Below are 17,176 nucleotides of genomic sequence, written 5' to 3'. Positions count from 1 at the left end.
CGCACATTCCACCAATGGGCATCCAGGGTACTCGGGAACGTGAGCCGCCCTCTCCTCTAGAAGACCAATCAGGGACCCGATGAAGCAGTGGGCGTATCCCTCAATTTCCGCTTTTCAACCAATGGTTCCGCGTAAGTGAAAATCTCGCGATGTTCTGAAAGAGAAAACTGGAGCCTTTGAGGCGGGTTCCCATCTTTTTGCCCCAGAGCTGTTGGTTGCCCAGAGCGCAGCCGAGCTCTCCGGATTGGTGGGTGCACCCCAGTCTCTGTCCAGGGCCCGCCTTCTGCCTTTTTCTGCTTCGGGTGAGTAGCCTTAGAGAGGGATCCTTGGCTTTAGTTCTCCGCGGAGAAACTGAGGCTCAGGGCAATGAGAACCTGCAGCTGAATAACTTCCTGTGGCTGCACGGTCAAAGATGGACGTGCTCTCCTCCAAGCTGACAGTGTGGCGTGTGCAGGCCAGGCCCCCGCTGTTCGCAGGATCTCAGTTTTCTTATATGCGCAGGGAGAAGGGAGAGATCAATGGCCCCGCGAGCCTTGCTTAGCCTCATGTAAATGGTGATCGAGTGGGTCTTCAGAATCCCGGAGTTCTGTGTTTAGGGCCCAGCGATCCGAGCGCCATACCTTCTCCTCCCTGGACCTCAGTTTTAACTTTGTTGTTACCCTTTAAACCCTGCCTACTTTCCAAAAGAGGTTTTATATTTTCTAATTACTTCATTTATTGAATCGATAATATTGTAATTATAGCAGAAGTAAAGTCACCCGAGAGTCCCACTACCTAAAACATAACTTACTGGAGTTTTTTTGTGGCTCAGCGGGTTAAGGATCCGGCTTTGTTACTGCAGAGGCTTGGGTCACTGCTGTGGCGCGGGTTTCATCTCCAGCCCGGAATTTTCATATGCCAAAGGGCACAGCCAAAACAAAATAGAACAGAAAACTTCCTTTTTCCCTTGTGGCCTGTTTTGTACTCTGTGTATTTGTTATATTTCCTAAGGAAAAAAAATATATATGTTCGAATACCTACGTATACACATATAAATGGCAGATTAAAATAAAATGGTAAATTAAAATTAAAACTCAATGCAATGGAATAGCCAAATGCAGCTAGTATAGAGCAAGGTTGGGAACGATGATGTTGGGAGATAGGCAGATCTACCTTTTTTTTTTTTTTTTTTTTTTTTTTTTTGCTTTTTAGGGCCGCAGCTTCGGCATATAGAGTTTCCCAGGCTAGGGGCCCAATCGGAGCTGTAGCTGCCAGGCCTACACCACAAGCACTGCAATGCCAGATCTGAGCCGCATCTGCCACTTAAACCACAGCTTACGGCAACGCGGGATTCTTAACCTGCTGAGCAAGGCCAGGGATCAAACCTGAATCCTCATGGATGCTAGTCAAACTTGTTAACCGCTGAGCCACGACGGGAACTCCGCAGATCAACTTTTAAGTCACTATCCAGACGTACCTCTGGGCTATAGTTTCCTTTTAGCTCTCCGGAAAACTGACAGTAGCTCCATGTAGGGTTGTGGTGAAGACTAAGTGAAATAATGAAGGCAAAGCACTTGGCACAGTGCCTGACAAGTACTAATTCTTCAAAAAGTGGAGTTCCCGTCGTGGCGCAGTGGTTAACGAATCCGACTAGGAACCATGAGGTTGCGGGTTCGGTCCCTGCCCTTGCTCAGTGGGTTAACGATCCGGCGTTGCCGTGAGCTGTGGTGTAGGTCGCAGACGCGGCTCGGATCCCGCGTTGCTGTGGCTCTGGCGTAGGCCGGTGGCTACAGCTCCGATTCGACCCCTAGCCTGGGAATCTCCATATGCCGCGGGAGTGGCCCAAAGAAATAGCAACAACAACAACAACAACAACAAAGACAAAAAAAAAAAAAAAAAAAAAAAGTGGTAGCTATTATCTTCATAAGAGAAACAAGAAAATATACTAGCTGATGGGGCCATTAGATTTATTGTAAATGAGTACCCAATTTAGTTCAAAACTCGGCAGTTAAATACCTAATAATTAAGGAAACAACCCATTCTTCAAAAGAGTGAAATTTCTTCTTGGTACTTATATTAAAAGGAATTTATCTTATGGGACCTTATACATAAGGGATATACATGGTGTGATGAAGAGTGTGTTCACCTGCACTTTTTTTTTTTTTTTTGGCCGCACCTGCAGCATATAGAAAGAATTTCCCCTGCCAGGGGTTGAATTGGAGCCTCAGCTGGGGCCCACGCCACAGCCATGGCAACACAAGATCCAAGCTACATCTTCGACCTATGTTGCAGTTTGCAGCAATGCCATATCCTTAACCCACTGATGGAGGCCAGGGATCAAACCCACATCCTTATGGATACCAGTCGGGTTTGTAACCTGCTGAGCCACAAAGGGAACTATAAGCACTGGCACTTTTGCAAAAAATATGAAAAGCCATGTCTTGATTCAGCTGTCAATAAGAATAGAGAGCATGCCATTAAAACATAACATAGAGAAGCTTTCTGATGACCTTTTGTGATACAGGAGTAAGAGTGACTCATATTCAGTACTTCTGATATGTCAGACCCTCCAATTTATTTCAAATTCTACAACAGCCGTGATAGGGAGTTCCTGTTGTGCAGCGGAAACTAATCCGGCTAGGCTGAGATTGCAGGTTCGATCCCTGGCCTTGCTCAACAGGTTAAGGATACTGCATTGACATGTTTGTGGTGTAGGTCACAGATGCAGCCTGGATCCCGCATTGCTGTGCCCGTGGGTGTGGCCAGCACATGTAGCTCCGATTGGATCCCTAGCCTGGGAACCTCCGTATGCCACGGATGCAGCCCTAAAAAAATCAAAACCAAAAAACGCAACAATTTTGAATAGGTTTTCATTTGCTCATTTTACAAATGAGGAAAGTGAGGACTAGAGAACCTAAGTATTTTGCTCAAAAGTAACACACTGTTAAGTTAGGGAGCTAAATATTTCTCACTGCAAAGCCAACCATGCATTTCTGTGTTGTGCCATGCCATTTCTAATGGAAAGAGGATGAATGGAATATCAGATATACAGGCAGACTTTAGGTCAAGGGGTATACCATAAGGATTTTGGATGAAGGTGGGCTGCAGAGGTGCCTACAGTGGGAGCAATATCTTTCTCTTTTCTTCTCCCAAGGAAATTTCAACCTTGGGAAAGGAAGAGATGCTCTTCAAATTCAACTTGTCCCAAACAGAATTGCTTACATTCTACTCCTGCTTTTTGTTGTTATCGTCGTTGCTTTTTAGGGCCGTACCCGCAGCATATGGAAGTTCCTAGGCTAGAGGTCAAATCAGAGCTGCAGCTGCTGGCCTACACCATAGCCACAAGGCACACAGGATCTGAGCCCAATCTGCAACCTACACCACAGCTCCTGGCAACACCAGATCCTTCACCCACTGAGCAGGGCCAGGGATTGAACCTACATCCTCATCCTCATGGATACTAGTCGGGTTTGTTACCACTGAGCCATGACTGCAACTCCTACTCCTTTTTTTTTCAGTTTTGGCCACCCCACGGCATACAGAATTCCTGGGTCAGGGATCAGATCTGAGCCACAGTCATGACCTATGCCACCCCTGTGGCAACGCAAGATCCTTAATCTACTGTGCCAGGCCAGGGATCAAACCTGTGTCCCAGCACTCCCAAGATGCTGCCAATCCCATTGTACCACAGTGGGAACTCCCCAACTCCTACTTCTCTTCTACCTAGTCTCTCAAACCAAATACCTATCTCCATTAGACAATGAAACATCAAATAGTGTTGATTTTCTCTTTAAGATCTCATATTCATCCCTTCTTCTCCTTTCTCACTGCCTCTGTCTTAACTCTTTATATCATTTGTCATCTGGGCTGTTGATCTTGGTCTCCTTGGCTTCAATCTTCTAGTTCTCCACTTTCCTTGCTGCCAGAAAGTAAAATGTCAAGATGACCGTATTATAGCCTTAAAACCAGTCAAAGGCTCCTCATTGCCTACAGAATAGAAACTAAACTGTTCATCAGTGGAATGTCATCTTGTGCTTGAGGGTCTTTGCTCCACTCCTCCCTTGGCCTCGGGTGCATCTTGTCACTTTTATTCTGCCTGGTAAACTCCTAGCCATCCCTCAAAATCCTTATGGGATACCCCTTGACCTAAAGATAATCTCTCCTTTGCTACCTCTACATTTTACATATACCCTTATGGTGCACAGGACACACTAGGAACTTGTCTAAATATCTTCCACTTGCACTAGTATTCAGCTTCCTATCTACTCTTCAGCCCTGTCAAACTGCCTGTTTCATAGGACACACTCAACAGACATTAGATGAGAAAAATCCCTCCAGGCTATATTAGAATTCGCCTTGTTTGCTTTCCAGAATTGTACAGCAGGTGGCACTAATAGGCCATTTAACAGATCCCCTTCACTGGAAATGATTTTTGTCCCAACCTTGTCTGACTTTGGCCTCATCCTGGAAACCAATATTCATGTCCTTACAGGTGAAATCTCCTGTTTCCTCCCTTGCCAAATAGCAAAGATAGCAAGATGACTCAGCAGCTTGGTCACTGAGACAAGAGAGTGGCAGATATCCAGGGAAAGGTACAGTTGAGGGAGATTTTCTTTGTCTCAGTTTGTTCAGTTTATGGTAGTTGGGGGCTTTGTTGTTTCCTTTTCTGCCATTTTAAATTTTTTCTCTTTCTGTTGTTGTTATAAGAGAGAGCTTTATTCAGCGATGGGTGCCTCATTTGTCCACTCCTTTGAAAGGGAAGAAGGGAGTTGGAGAATTGAAGAAAAGACCAGGAGTTCCCATCATGGCTTAGTGGTTAACAACTCTGACTAGGAACCATGAGGTTGCGGGTTCGATCCCTGGCCTCGCTCAGTGGGTTAAGGATCCGGCGTTTCCATAAGCTGTGGTGTAGGTTGCAGACTCGGCTTGGATTCCCTGTGGCTGTGGTATAGGCCGGCGGCTGCAGCTCCGATTAGACCCCTAGCCTGGGAACCTCCATATGCCGCGGGTTCAGCCCTAGAAAAGACCAAAACAAATAAACAAACAAAAAAACAGAAAAGACCATTCTGAAGTGGGAGGGGAAAGAAAGCTGCTCAGTTACAGAGCAGCTTGTGGGCAGGCAAAATTGCCCTTCCTTCTTGCAGTGGAGTGGCCTGGGCAGACTTCTGGGACACGGGGGCCCTAACTTAGGTGCTTGTGTGTGTGTGGCTTGGATCTGATCTCTGGCCCGGGAAACTTCCATATGTCAAAGGTGTGGCCATTTAAAAAAAAAAAAATCGGGAATTGAATTTTGGGACCAAAAGTGATTTTTCTTTTTTTCTTTTTTTTTTTTTTTTGGTCTTTTTAGGGCTGCACCTGTGACGTATGGAAGTTTCCAGGCTAAGGATTAAATTGCAGCTGAAGCTGCTGGTCTGCACCACAGCTGTAGCCACACCAGATCCAAGCTATGTCTGCAACCTACACCACAGCTCACAGCAACGCCAGATCCTTAACCCACTGAGTGAGGCCAGGGAATCAAACCTGCATCCTCATGGATACTAGTCAGGTTTGTTAACCACTGAGCCACAATGGGAACCCCGAAAGTGGTTTTTTCTTTTTCGGCCACCGGATCCTTAATACTCTGAGCCACAAGAAAATTCCCAGAATTGATTTTATAAATCATTTTCATGTCCTCTCTCAGGGCCGTTTGTGCCCTAGTACCTGCTCTTTCATGGTAAGCAAAGCTATATAAAGAAAAACATATGTTAACTCTGGAGTTAGATTTCCTTGGATTAAAATCCCACCATTCACAGGCCAGCTGTGCCTTTGGGCAAGTATTTTAACCTTTTTGAATCTCAGTTTCCTCATTGTAAACCAGAGATAATAATGCTCATTGTGAAGAGTTGTCTTGAGCATTAGAAAAGATACACGTGAAGAACCTTGCACAGGAGTTCCCTTCATGGCTCAGCGGTTAACAAACCCTACTAGGATCCATAAGGATTCGGGTTCGATCCCTGGCCTCACTCAGTGGGTTAAGGATCCAGCATTGCTATGAGCTGTGGTGTCAGTTGCAGACACCGCTTGGATCCCGAGTTGCTGTGGTTGTGGCATAGGCCAGTGGCTATGGCTCCAATTCAACTCCTAGCCTGGGAACCTCCATGTGCCATGGGTGTGGCCCTAAAATAGCAAATAATAATAATAATAAAGAACCTTGCACAGAGTAGATGCTTAACTGATAATGTGGTGGAATGAAACGCTTTTTTGCTGAAGGGATTTTAAACTATGAGGAACAAGTTGGGGGAGGATTTGGGGAGCTCTTTCTGTATCTAAAGATACATTTGTGAGGGCTTTGGGGGTTGAGCTGTGCTTGTAATAGCGCTGTGATTAATTCGATGAAAATATTGGAGCACAACACATCAGCGTACCTATTTATCTGTGAATTATTTTTTGGCACCTAGGTCCTGAACCTCCTGGGCTGTGAGGGAATTGTATATATAAAGAAAGCCAACAGTGCTTTTCCTTAGCTTCTGGAACCTTCTGATGACATTGAGGGTTTTCTTGTTCAGGTTTTTTTTTTTAACCACCTAAGGCACTCTGCCACTTTTCTGAAGTGTGAATTGCCTGCTGTCAGCCTGGAGTTCTCACCTCTGCAATCCTGGCTGCAGGCGTATTTGCATATTGGATGCTGTGTTCTTTAACCCCCTGAGGTTTGAAGGTTTGAATCCAGTCAGAGTCTTGGGGTGGGGAGGGGTTGCGGGGGGAGGGGAGAGAGAAAGAGAAATCTGGCTACTTTCAAACTACAACACCGTTTCAGCTCCGTGGTCTCCAAAAAAACAGAAAACCTCCAACAATAGCACAATGGCTTCATTGACTTTTATGTAAATGGCACTCTTCAGGAAAACACTGGGCTATTTCCCAAAGTCCCAGACCGTACCCTGAGCATTTGTTTGAGTGGGATGTAGGCAGACAGTTCTGGTGAGTCAATGAACATCTGTTGAGAGCTGCTGTGCTGGGTCCCAGGAGACAACTCATAGTCTGGCTCTTACCTGCCAGAGGTATAGACAGATTTACCACACTAGGTATGCACGCTTGTGGTGGCTTTGTACTGAGTCCATTTAGCTAAGCTGGAACCGAATTTCCCAGGATTCCCTTCCTATATGGTTTCAGATTAGAGCTGAATTCAAGAAAATTCTGTGCGTGATTTGGAAAATGAAGTGAAGTAGCAGCCAGTACTGTGAAGGACAGAGCAGAATAAAGGACATGGTGGCAGAGCATACCTTTTGAGATTGACCTGCTGGCTGACCTCCGAGGCCTGGGCTGGTTGTACGTTCACCTCTATGGCAGAGACCTTCTCCTTGCAAGCCTCCTGCAAGTTGATGAGCCTGGAGACAGTGAACAGAAGTCGGTGTGTTCTCATAGGTTCCAGTTTGCCTTGCTCTGCTCCACTTCTCAGCCAGCTTTCCTTCCCAACTGCTTGCCTCACCGACCTATAGAGACTTCGGGCCTAACACCAGATGCAAAAGCGACAGAATTGCCTAGATTTCTCCATTAGCTTCCATAATTGTACAAGGTCTAGTCCCTCGACAACATTCTTAATTTTCTGTTGCTCACAGTGTTCTGCTTCTCTGATCAAACCCTACAGTAGAAGGTTATTCGAGCCATGGTAAAGGCCCAGAAGATGGAGTGATTGGAAGCTGGAAGGCTTCACCAAAGGTGTGCCATCTGAGTTGCCTCTGAAAGGATGAGGAGGAAGTTGCACATATGGGGAAGCAGAGAGAAATTTTAGAGGACAGATGGCTCAAGCCAAGCAATGGAAGGGCAGATAGGAGCTTTGCCTTTCTAGAACAGCTGACCTCTCCATAGGTCCAGAGCATAGGTAGAAAGTGAACATCTTGGAGTTCCTGTCGTGGCTCAGTGGTTAACAAATCTGACTAGGAACGATGAAGTTGCGGGTTCGATCCCTGCCCTTGCTCAGTGGGTTAAGGATCTGGCGTTGCCGTGAGCTGTGGTGTAGGTTGCAGATGTGGCTCGGATCCCGAGTTGCTGTGGCTCTGGTGTTGGCCGGCAGCTACAGCTCTGATTCAACCCCTAGCCTGGAAACCTCCATATGCCAAGAGAGCGGCCACAGAAATGACAAAAAGACCAAAAGAAAAAACAAAAAAAAGAAAGCGAACTTCTGGTCCTATTGAGATGAACCATTGGTCAGTCTGGTTCTTAGATGTGGTCACCTCTGAACACTAATATCTATTCAGATACTTTTTTTTTTTTTTTTTTTTTTTTGGCTGTACCTGGGCCAGGGATCAAATCTGGGCCATAGCTAAGGATCCTTAACTCCAGGACGGGCCAGGGATCGAACCCTCGCCACTGCAGAGACAACAACCCTGGATCCTTTTATTATTTTTATTTTTATTTTTTTAGGGCCGCACCTGAGGTATATGGAAATTCTCTGGTTAGAGGTCCAATCAGAGCTGCAGCTGCTGGCCAAAGCCACAGCCACCCCAGATCCAAACCACCTCTACAACCTACATTGTAGTTCACGGCAACACTGGATCCTTAACCCACTGAGGGAGGCCAGGGATTGAACCCTTGTCCTCACGGATACTAGTCAAGCTCATAACCTGCTGAGCCACAGCGGGAATTCTAAGACAACACTGGATCTTTAACCCACTGCACCACAGCAGAAACCTCTGAGATACATTTCTGCTGGGGTGCACCAGTGTACTAGCCTAAGGCCCTTTCCCATAGGAAAATACTGGTCTGGTTGCCCCCTGACCCCCACGTGGTTTCACATGGCCACCCAGACCTCTCTTTCTTGGCCTTCCTCCCAGGCATCTTTGTTTCCTCATGTGGTGAGGGCAATGGGGTGGAAGAATGTGGTGGGGCTTCCTGTCCTAGGCAGGCACTGTGCCCTCTAGTCTTGGATCTACCCAAGGCAGGGCAATGTGCCCTACACCTATAACTTGCTAATACTTTCTTAGCATCTTCACAGGACATGGGATCAGTTACCTGTTTCTGCCTGAACCTGGAACCAGTAATTTGAAATCTCTGTTCACCAGCTCTTTGGAGTCAGGGTACTTCCTTCTGGCTTCCAGAATAAGGAAAGTTCTCAGCATTAATAGGGAGACCAGGCAAACAGAACTCATGTTTAATTAAAGCCAGATACCAGTTTACATAAGAGTTTTTAAAATCAAAAAGGACTATACTTTACATACTGTTAAGAGCCATTCTAGGGAGTTCCTGTCTTGGCATAGTGGAAACGAATCCAACTAGGAACGATGAGGTTGCGGGTTCGATCCCTGGCCTCGATCAGTGGGTTAAGGATCTGGGGTTGCTGTGAGCTGTGCTGTATGTTGCAGATGCGGCTCGGATCCCGCATTGCTGTGGCTGTGGCATAGGCCAGCGGCTACAGCTCGGATTAGACCCCTAGCCTGGGAACCTCCATATGCCGCGGGTGCTGCCCTAAAAAGACCAAAAAAAAAAAAAAAAAAAAAAAAAAAGAGCCATTCTAGGGAGTTCCCATTGTAGCTCAGCAGTTAATGTAGCTGACTAGCATCCATGAGGACGTGGGTTCAATCCCTGGCCTCACTCAGTGGGTTAAGGATCCTGTGTTGCTGTGGCTCCACTGTAGGCCATCGGCTATAGCTCTGATTTGACCCCTACCCTGGGAACCTCCATATGCTGTGGGTGCAACCCTAAAAGACAAAAACAAACAAAAAAACAAGAGTCATTTTCTTTCCACTTAGTATGTCTGAAAATCTTTTTACAAGCAAAGCAATACATTTAGCTCTGTCTCATTTTTAAAAATGGCTTCATAATATTCCATCATACAGATATACTGTACTTATTTAACTATTCCTGCATCTTTTTTTTTTTTTTTTTAAGGCCAAACCTGTGGCATATGGAAGTTTGCAGGCTGAGGGTTGAATCAGAGCTGCAGCTAAGGCCTTATACCACAGCCACACCAGATGCCAGCCGAATTTGCAGCCTACTCCACAGCTTTTGGCAACACCAGATCCTTAACCCACTGAGCGAGACAAGGGATCGAACCCACATCTTCATAGAGACAATGTCAGGTCCTTAACTTTCTGAGCCACAATGGGAACTCCTTTTTTGTGTATATCTTTAAATGCGCATAAACATATTTCTATATGTTAAAGTGCCTAGAAATGGAGTACCTGGGTCTAAAGGGAATGTGTATTTTATGTCGTCCTCTTCTTTCTTATTTTTTCTTTTCACTGCACCCGAGGCATTTGAAAGTTCCCAAGCCAGGGATCAAACTTGTACCACAGTTGCAACCTTGTGCTACAGATGTGGCCACGCTGGATCCTTAACCTGTTGTGCCGCAAGGGAACTTCTGTTATGTTTTGATAATTATTTACCAAATTGCCCTCGTAAGGGGATATGCTAATTTACTCTTCCACCAACAGTATATGAGAGCAGAGACGATTTCAAAAACTCACCTTGAGATTATTTCCAATCCTTAAGAACTCTTCTATAGATTTAGAAAGATTTGGAAAGGTCGCAGTGTGAGGGTGTATGGTTTTTTGGTTAAGGAACCATAGTCCTAAGAATCGCCCTGAAACAGATTTCATTTTGGGTCTGATTTTTATGCCTTTGGCAGATGAAGCTTATGACAAATGCAAGCTCATCTTTTTTTTTTTTTTTAGGGCTACACTTGCGGCATATGGAAGTTCCCAGGCTAGGTAAGGGTTGAATTGGAGCTACAGCTGCCGGCCTACACCACAGCCACAGCAATGCCAGATCTGAGCCCTGTCTGCGACCTACACCACAGCTCACAGCAACACTGGATCCCCAACCCACTGAGTGAGGCCAGGGATCAAACCTGCATCCTCATGGATTTTAGTTGGATTTGTTTCCACTGAGCTACAACGGGAACTCCGATGCAAGCTCATCTTGACTGAGCAGTGACCAGAGGGCCATGGAGACCATCAGCCCCTATTTCAGCCATCCTTTGTGCATCGTAAGCACCAGCTCACTCTTTGGCCCTGGAATCTTGCAGATGAGGCCCCGTTGACTTGGCGTCTCCTCTTTCAGTGCGTTAAGACACCTGCATTTGGAGTTCCCGTCGTGGTGCAGTGGTTAACAAATCAGACTAGGAACCATGAGGTTTCGGGTTCAATCCCTGCCCTTGCTTAGTGGGTTAATGATCTGGCGTTGCTGTGAGTTGTAGTATATAGGTCACAGACATGGCTCAGATCCCGCGTTGCTGTGGCTCTGGAGTAGGCCAGCGGCTACAGCTCTGATTAGACCCCTAGCCTGGGAATCTCCATATGCCGCAGTAGTGGCCCAAGAAATGGCAAAAAGACAAAAAAAAAAAAAAAAAAAAGACACCTGCATTTCTCTCAGTTCCGCCATCTCACTGGAGGACCTTTGCTGTGCTCTCCCCTCCACAGGGACACACTTTCAATCCTCCTTCCCTTTGCCAGCTTACCTTTTCCTGACACAAGTTTTTCTTTAGCGGGGCCTTACATAAAAGTTCTTCCTGGAGTTCTCTTATGGTGCAGCAGATTAAGGATCCAGCACTGTCACTGCAGTGCTTGGGTCACAACTGTGGCATGTGTTCATATGCTGTGAGTGCAGGAAAAAAAGGATCTTTCTTATTTTTTGTTACCTTGATTACATGTCCTTCTTTGGATGATGAATTTTTTTTTCCACTTCTTTAGATATTCCTATTCCTTTCCTATCTTTGGTGGTGGTTGTGGTTGACATTTTTTTCTGAAATGGGAAAAAGATAAATGGGAAGGACTAAAAAAGTCTGTCTTTATTGTATTTCTGATTATAAAATTAATAAATGTTCGCCGTAAATTTCCAAATAATACAGAAATATATGGAGCAGAAAATGAAAGTCTCCCCATAATCTCATCCCCCAGAAAACAGTATTAATGGTGTGTATCTTTCCAGACCTTTTTCTATGCATATTGAAATCTATCGTGTGCTTATTACATGCTGGGCACCGTTCTAAAGCACTTTACACAAGTCATGTAATCCTCACAGCAACCGTTTACAGGAAAGTATTATTACCCTGTCTTATGGCTGAGGAAATGGAGGCTTGGGAACTAATCACACAGTGAGTAAGTGGCAGAGCCCGAAACTGAGCCCAAGCTCCAGATCCACTCTCTTGACCGCTCTACTGTTTTTCCCCTGATGAGATGGGAAAGAGACTTTTACCATGTGTGCTGCTTTATACTTTGAATTTTGAATCATGTAACATTCCATAACGGGTAAAAAACTGAATTTTAAATCATATAACATTCCATAACGGGTAAAAAACTGAAAAAAAATATCAGTAGCAAATTTAGTACACCAAGCTACCCTTCCAAAGTGGCCCCTCTGAGCCATCAGATACTGTTGGGGTCTGTTTGCCCCCGAGACTCCGGTTGGAGGCTGAGAGAAATGGGATTGTGGATTGATGATAACATTGTACTGCATCTTTCCCACTCCCAGCATCTCTCTGGTTTCAGCGGGTTTGTTTCTGAGAGTTCCAGTCTCTACGTACACACAGCAGCCTTGTTTTAGTAGGGAGACCTGGAGGAGTTGGGATAGAGCCACACTAACAGGCAGGGGGCAGGATGCTACAGTCACACACAAAGGCCTGTCTCTGATTCCTGGTTTCCCCCCTTTGATCCTCGGCTTGCTGCCTTTTTCTATAGGTAATAAGATCACTGTAGGCTAGTCTGTGCTAGTCCCCAGCACCAGAGTGCTGCCCCCCTCCCAGTCCAGATCTTCCTATTTTGTGTAATTTCCTGCATCTTTGTTACACCTTCAGATAGACCATGGCCCTGAGAGCATGTGGTTTGATCATCTTCCGAAGACGCCTCATTCCCAAGGTGGATAACACTGCAATTGAGTTTCTACTGCTGCAGGCCTCCAATGGCATTCATCACTGGACTCCTCCCAAAGGTGTGAGGCCAGAGGGGTGGGCTTTGGGGGAAATGCCCACCCTACCAGGCACCCACAAGGCCTGCCTCCCAGGGATTGTGGAGCAGGAGGGATGGGGTGGGCAGGAGCTCTCAATCCTTTCTCTCTCTCTTTTTTTTTTTTTTTGGCCATGCTGTGGCATGCAGAAGTTCCCCAGGCTATGGAGTTCCTGTCTTTGCTCAGCAGAAATGAATCTGATTAGTGTACATAAGGACACAGGTTCAATCCCTGGCCTTGCTCAGTGGGTTGGGGATCCAGCATTGCTGTGAGATGTGGTGTAGGCTGGCAGCTGTAGCTCCGATTAGACCCCTAGCCTGGAAACCTCCTCCATGTGCTGTGGGTGTGGCCCTAAGACAAAAGAAAAAAAGAAGAAGTTCCCCAGGCTAGGGATGAAACCTGCGCCACAGCAGTAACAATGCTGGATCCTTAACCTGCTGAGCCACCAGGAAACTCATTGATCCCTTCTATGTACAAAGTCTCCATGCCAGGCCAGAGCAGAACTGGAAATAGAACTCTGTGACTGAACCCTAGGGCAGAGGCAGCACCATGTATCCTTCACCAGAGCGCCAGCCTCTGCGGTGAACAGCTGGCTAGGAGAAGAGGCACTGGGCTGGGAACTGGGGACCTTGGGGTAGAGTCATTCCTGGGCTATAGGTCAGAAGCACAGAGTGAACAGCCCCCAGACAGAAGGGAGCAGGGGCTTTAAAGGAAGTGGGATGGAGGAGGAGTGAACAGCCTCCAGGGTTGGAGGAAAACAAGTCAGTGGGAACAGGAAATAAAATTTGCACATTTGGATTTCACTGGGAAGAAACAAGGTGGAAAAAAAAGTGTCACAAATACTATGAATAGGAATATTTACACTTTGCCTCCTGATCACCTGCGTCACGCTGCCTGCTGCCTCTGGCTCAAAGATTTCAAAGGCCCTCTTGGAATTTTTTCTTGCTTAGGCTTAGGGGAGAAGGTACCCTGTTTTGTTTTGGTTTTTATATATATTTTTTTATAAAAATATAGAAGTTCCTAGGCTAGGGGTCAAATCAGAGCCACAGCTGTGGGCCTACACCACAGCCACAGCAATGCCAGATCCAAGCTGTATCTGCGACCTCTACCACAGCTCACAGCAACAACGGATCCTTAATGCACTGAGTGGGGCCAGGGATCGAATCCGAATCCTCATGGAGACCAGTCGAATTCATTTCCACTGCAGCAACTCAGGATCCGAGCTGCATCTTTGACCTACACCACAAGTTATGGCAACACTGGACCCTTAACTCGCTGAGAGAGGCCAGGGATCAAACCCACATCCTCATGGATAGTAGTTGGGTTATTAACTCACTGAGCCACAATGGGAACTCTGAGAAGTTACCCTGTTACTATTGTTGGGCAGAATGCTGGAGAGATGCTGCTGGGCAGCGTGTACTCAGAGACTCCCACATAGCTCGGAGTGAAGGTAGTGCATCCTGGATCAGCATCACCTCTCTCAGTGCCATCATCCCTCCTACCTTCCTCCCCTGATGCATTACCCACTTGTCTTGTGTACATGGCTATATGTGGTGCTGCACAGACAAAATTCTCCAGTGGCCATGAGCTAAAATTATTTTTTATTTTTATTTTTTATTTTTTGTCTTTTTAGGGCCACACTCGGGGCACATGGAGGTTCCCAGGCTAGGGGTCGAATTGAAGCTGTTGCTGCTGGCCTACACCACAGCCATAGCCATGTGGGATCCGAGCTGCATCTGCGATCCTACACCACAGCTCACAGCAACGCTGGATCCTCAACCCATTGAGCAAGGCCAGGGATTGAAGCCGAATCCTCATGGATACTAGTCATTCATGAGCCAGGATGGGAACTCCTAAAGTGGGTTTTTTTAAGACCAAACTCCTAGTTGCCTTCTGTGGGAGCTCTGGAGCAGCTTGGGGCACTGCTATGAGGCCCTGGAGGAGGAGGAGGTTAGGACAGAGCCAGAATTCCTGCTCCCCTGTGAGCTTCTGAACCGGGAGGCCCCCAGCAACTTGCTGGAGCCATGTGTGCTCTGAGGCTGCCAGACCCCTCACAGGCCTTCTTGCCACCGCCCCCTGCCCCCCGCAGGCAAGTGAGGGCCTCCAGGCAAAGTCGAGGGCTGCTCTCAGTCTGCAGAGCTTCACATTCTCCTACAACAGTTTCTTGGCAGTTTCTGCTTGGGTTTAGGTCTTGCCAGCAAACTTTCTTAGAACTGGCTCTCAGCTTGTCCTTAGTCTAGGTTCCCATCAGGATTTTCCCTATGAAACTGGGATCTGGCCTTGCTCAGCTAGAAAGATGGAAACAATTTGGAAAAGCCTTGATAGCTACTTGGAAGCAGCTGCTGGTGCCGCGGTGCAGGGTTTGGAGCCAGACTGTTGGCCCTGGGACTTCAGGGACCCACTGCAGACAGTGTAAAGCTCTCACTGTGGGTTGTAGGCCAAGTGCTCCCTCTTCAGCTAGCTCCCATCCTGCAAGAAAGGACTGCCCCTCCTTGGAAAGATCACATTAAGGTCTCCAAGGGAAAGGTCTCCCTGAGAACATGGGATGAGGCGAGCGCCAGAGCATAAGAAAGCAGAGGTCAGAGGGGGGCCATCTCTCTCACCGTCGAAGAGCAGTATTCCAGATGAGACTTGCCAAATATACGGTCTGCATCACTCTCTGGAGAGAAGATGGGGTGGGGAAGAGGGATCCCAGACACCACAGAGCCAGCCACTCTCTACCCTGCACCCCAGTCCTAGCCATGTTAGCTTATTGACAAAGCCTAGCAGCACCTAGAAAAGCCACCAAAGAGCCCAGCTTTAAAGTACCTGACCTGGAAAATGCAGCTTTGTTGAAGATTAGATCCACCTCCTCTTCCTCTTCTCTCCTAACCAGGCCACGTGGAACCAGGAGAAAGTGACTTGCAAACAGCCCTGCGGGAGACTCAGGAGGAAGCAGGCATAGATGCAGGCCAGCTGACCATCATTGAAGGCTTCAGAAAGGAGCTCAATTATGTGGCCTGGGAGAAGCCTAAAACCGTCATCTACTGGCTGGCGGAAGTAAAGGACTACGATGTGGAGGTCCGCCTCTCCCGCGAGCACCAGGCCTACCGCTGGCTGGGGCTGGATGAGGCCTGCCAGTTGGCTCAGTTCAAGGACATGAAGGCAGTGCTCCAAGAAGGACACCAGTTTCTCTGCTCCATGGCAGCCTGAGCTGACCAGAGCAGGGTCTTTGGCTTCAGTAGGATCCTTGAGGGCCTTCTGAGACGAGCCCACCTTCACTTCCGGGGAAGGGTGTGCTGATCTTTGGCTCATCGCAGCTGAGAATAGCTAGGTTAGCAAAATCACCTGAGGACTCTCAGAGGCAGGCAAGCAAATCTCTCAGCTGGGTGGAAAAGGAGGCAAAGAAGGAGTTAAAAAAAAAAACAAAAAAAAACTCAGTGAGTGCATCCTTGTACTTTATGAATAAACCCAAAGCAGCTTATCTCTCCTTCTGACCTGCTGTATTTATTTCATGGACTCTTGCCCTGGGTGGGGAGAAAAGCTAGTGTGAATCAAGTTCCGACCTTCGCCAGGGGGAATCCTGTGTGTAGGCACAACACCCCAGAGAAACTATGGAGGGAGTCAGGATGGGAGAGCCTCACCACTGCCGGGGCAGCTCTCCTGCCTCTGGAGCTCCAGGCCCTCTCCCCCATCTCACCTGTGTGCCCGAGACATTATGACTTAGAGCAGACAGGATATACAAGCAATTAGGACTGGCGAAGAGGAATTGGTTCTGTCATATAATCAGCCCTCCACATCCTCGGATACCGAGGACTGACGGCAGGACTCGAACATCTGAGGAATTTGGTATCCACAGCGAGTCTAGGAACCAATATTCCACGGATAACGAAGGACGAGTGTACTCGCTAATCTGTCTCTCCTCAGTTCCAGGCACACATGTTGGAGGTGCCCAGTAAATATTTCGTAAAATACAGACCCAACAACATTGGAATAGATGCCCAGTCACAACAGGGAGAGGAGAGAGAAGCAGTCCTGGGCCACAAGGTCAGTGACACACATACCCCAGTCTCTCAGCTCGGTTTTTTTTTCAGGGCCATGACCTTGGCATATGGAAGTTCCCAGGGTAGGGGTTGAATCAGAGCTGCAACTGCCGGCCTACACCATAGCCACAGCAACGCCAGATCCAAGCCGCATCTGCGAACTACACTACAGCTCAGGGCAACACCAGATCCTCCTTAACCCACCAAATGAGGCCAGGGATTGATCCCTCATCCTCATGCATCCTAGTCGGGTTCATTAA

At 47.2% G+C, this 17,176-nt stretch overlaps 1 protein-coding gene across 2 annotated transcripts; it reads left to right on the top strand.

The window, feature by feature from the left end:
- Nucleotides 1–191: 191 nt before the first annotated feature.
- Nucleotides 192–16,357, top strand: NUDT2 (nudix hydrolase 2). Of its 2 annotated transcripts, NM_214309.2 has the most exon segments (4): nucleotides 219–302; nucleotides 4,472–4,571; nucleotides 12,746–12,879; nucleotides 15,770–16,299. In NM_214309.2, coding segments are annotated over 2 exon segments (444 nt in total). In that variant the 5' UTR covers nucleotides 219–302; nucleotides 4,472–4,571; nucleotides 12,746–12,752; the 3' UTR covers nucleotides 16,087–16,299.
- The last annotated feature ends 819 nt before the right edge of the window (nucleotides 16,358–17,176 follow it).

The sequence above is a fragment of the Sus scrofa genome, chromosome 10, assembly GCF_054392235.1.
Source record: "Sus scrofa isolate SSC_HxYL_T2T_F1_AM1 chromosome 10, Sscrofa_HxYL_maternal_Yorkshire_Landrace_v2.0, whole genome shotgun sequence".
Lineage (NCBI taxonomy): Eukaryota > Metazoa > Chordata > Mammalia > Artiodactyla > Suidae > Sus > Sus scrofa.
Note: the sequence above shows the minus strand (reverse complement) of the source record. Positions and strands in the feature narration are given on the sequence as shown.

Coding starts and splice junctions, on each gene's coding strand:
- NUDT2 (XM_005668056.4), top strand. CDS start 12,753: ATGGCCCTGAGAGCATGTGGTTTGATCATCTTCCGAAGACGCCTCATT. Junction 12,880..15,769: donor TCACTGGACTCCTCCCAAAG/GTGTGAGGCCAG, acceptor TCTCCTAACCAG/GCCACGTGGAACCAGGAGAA.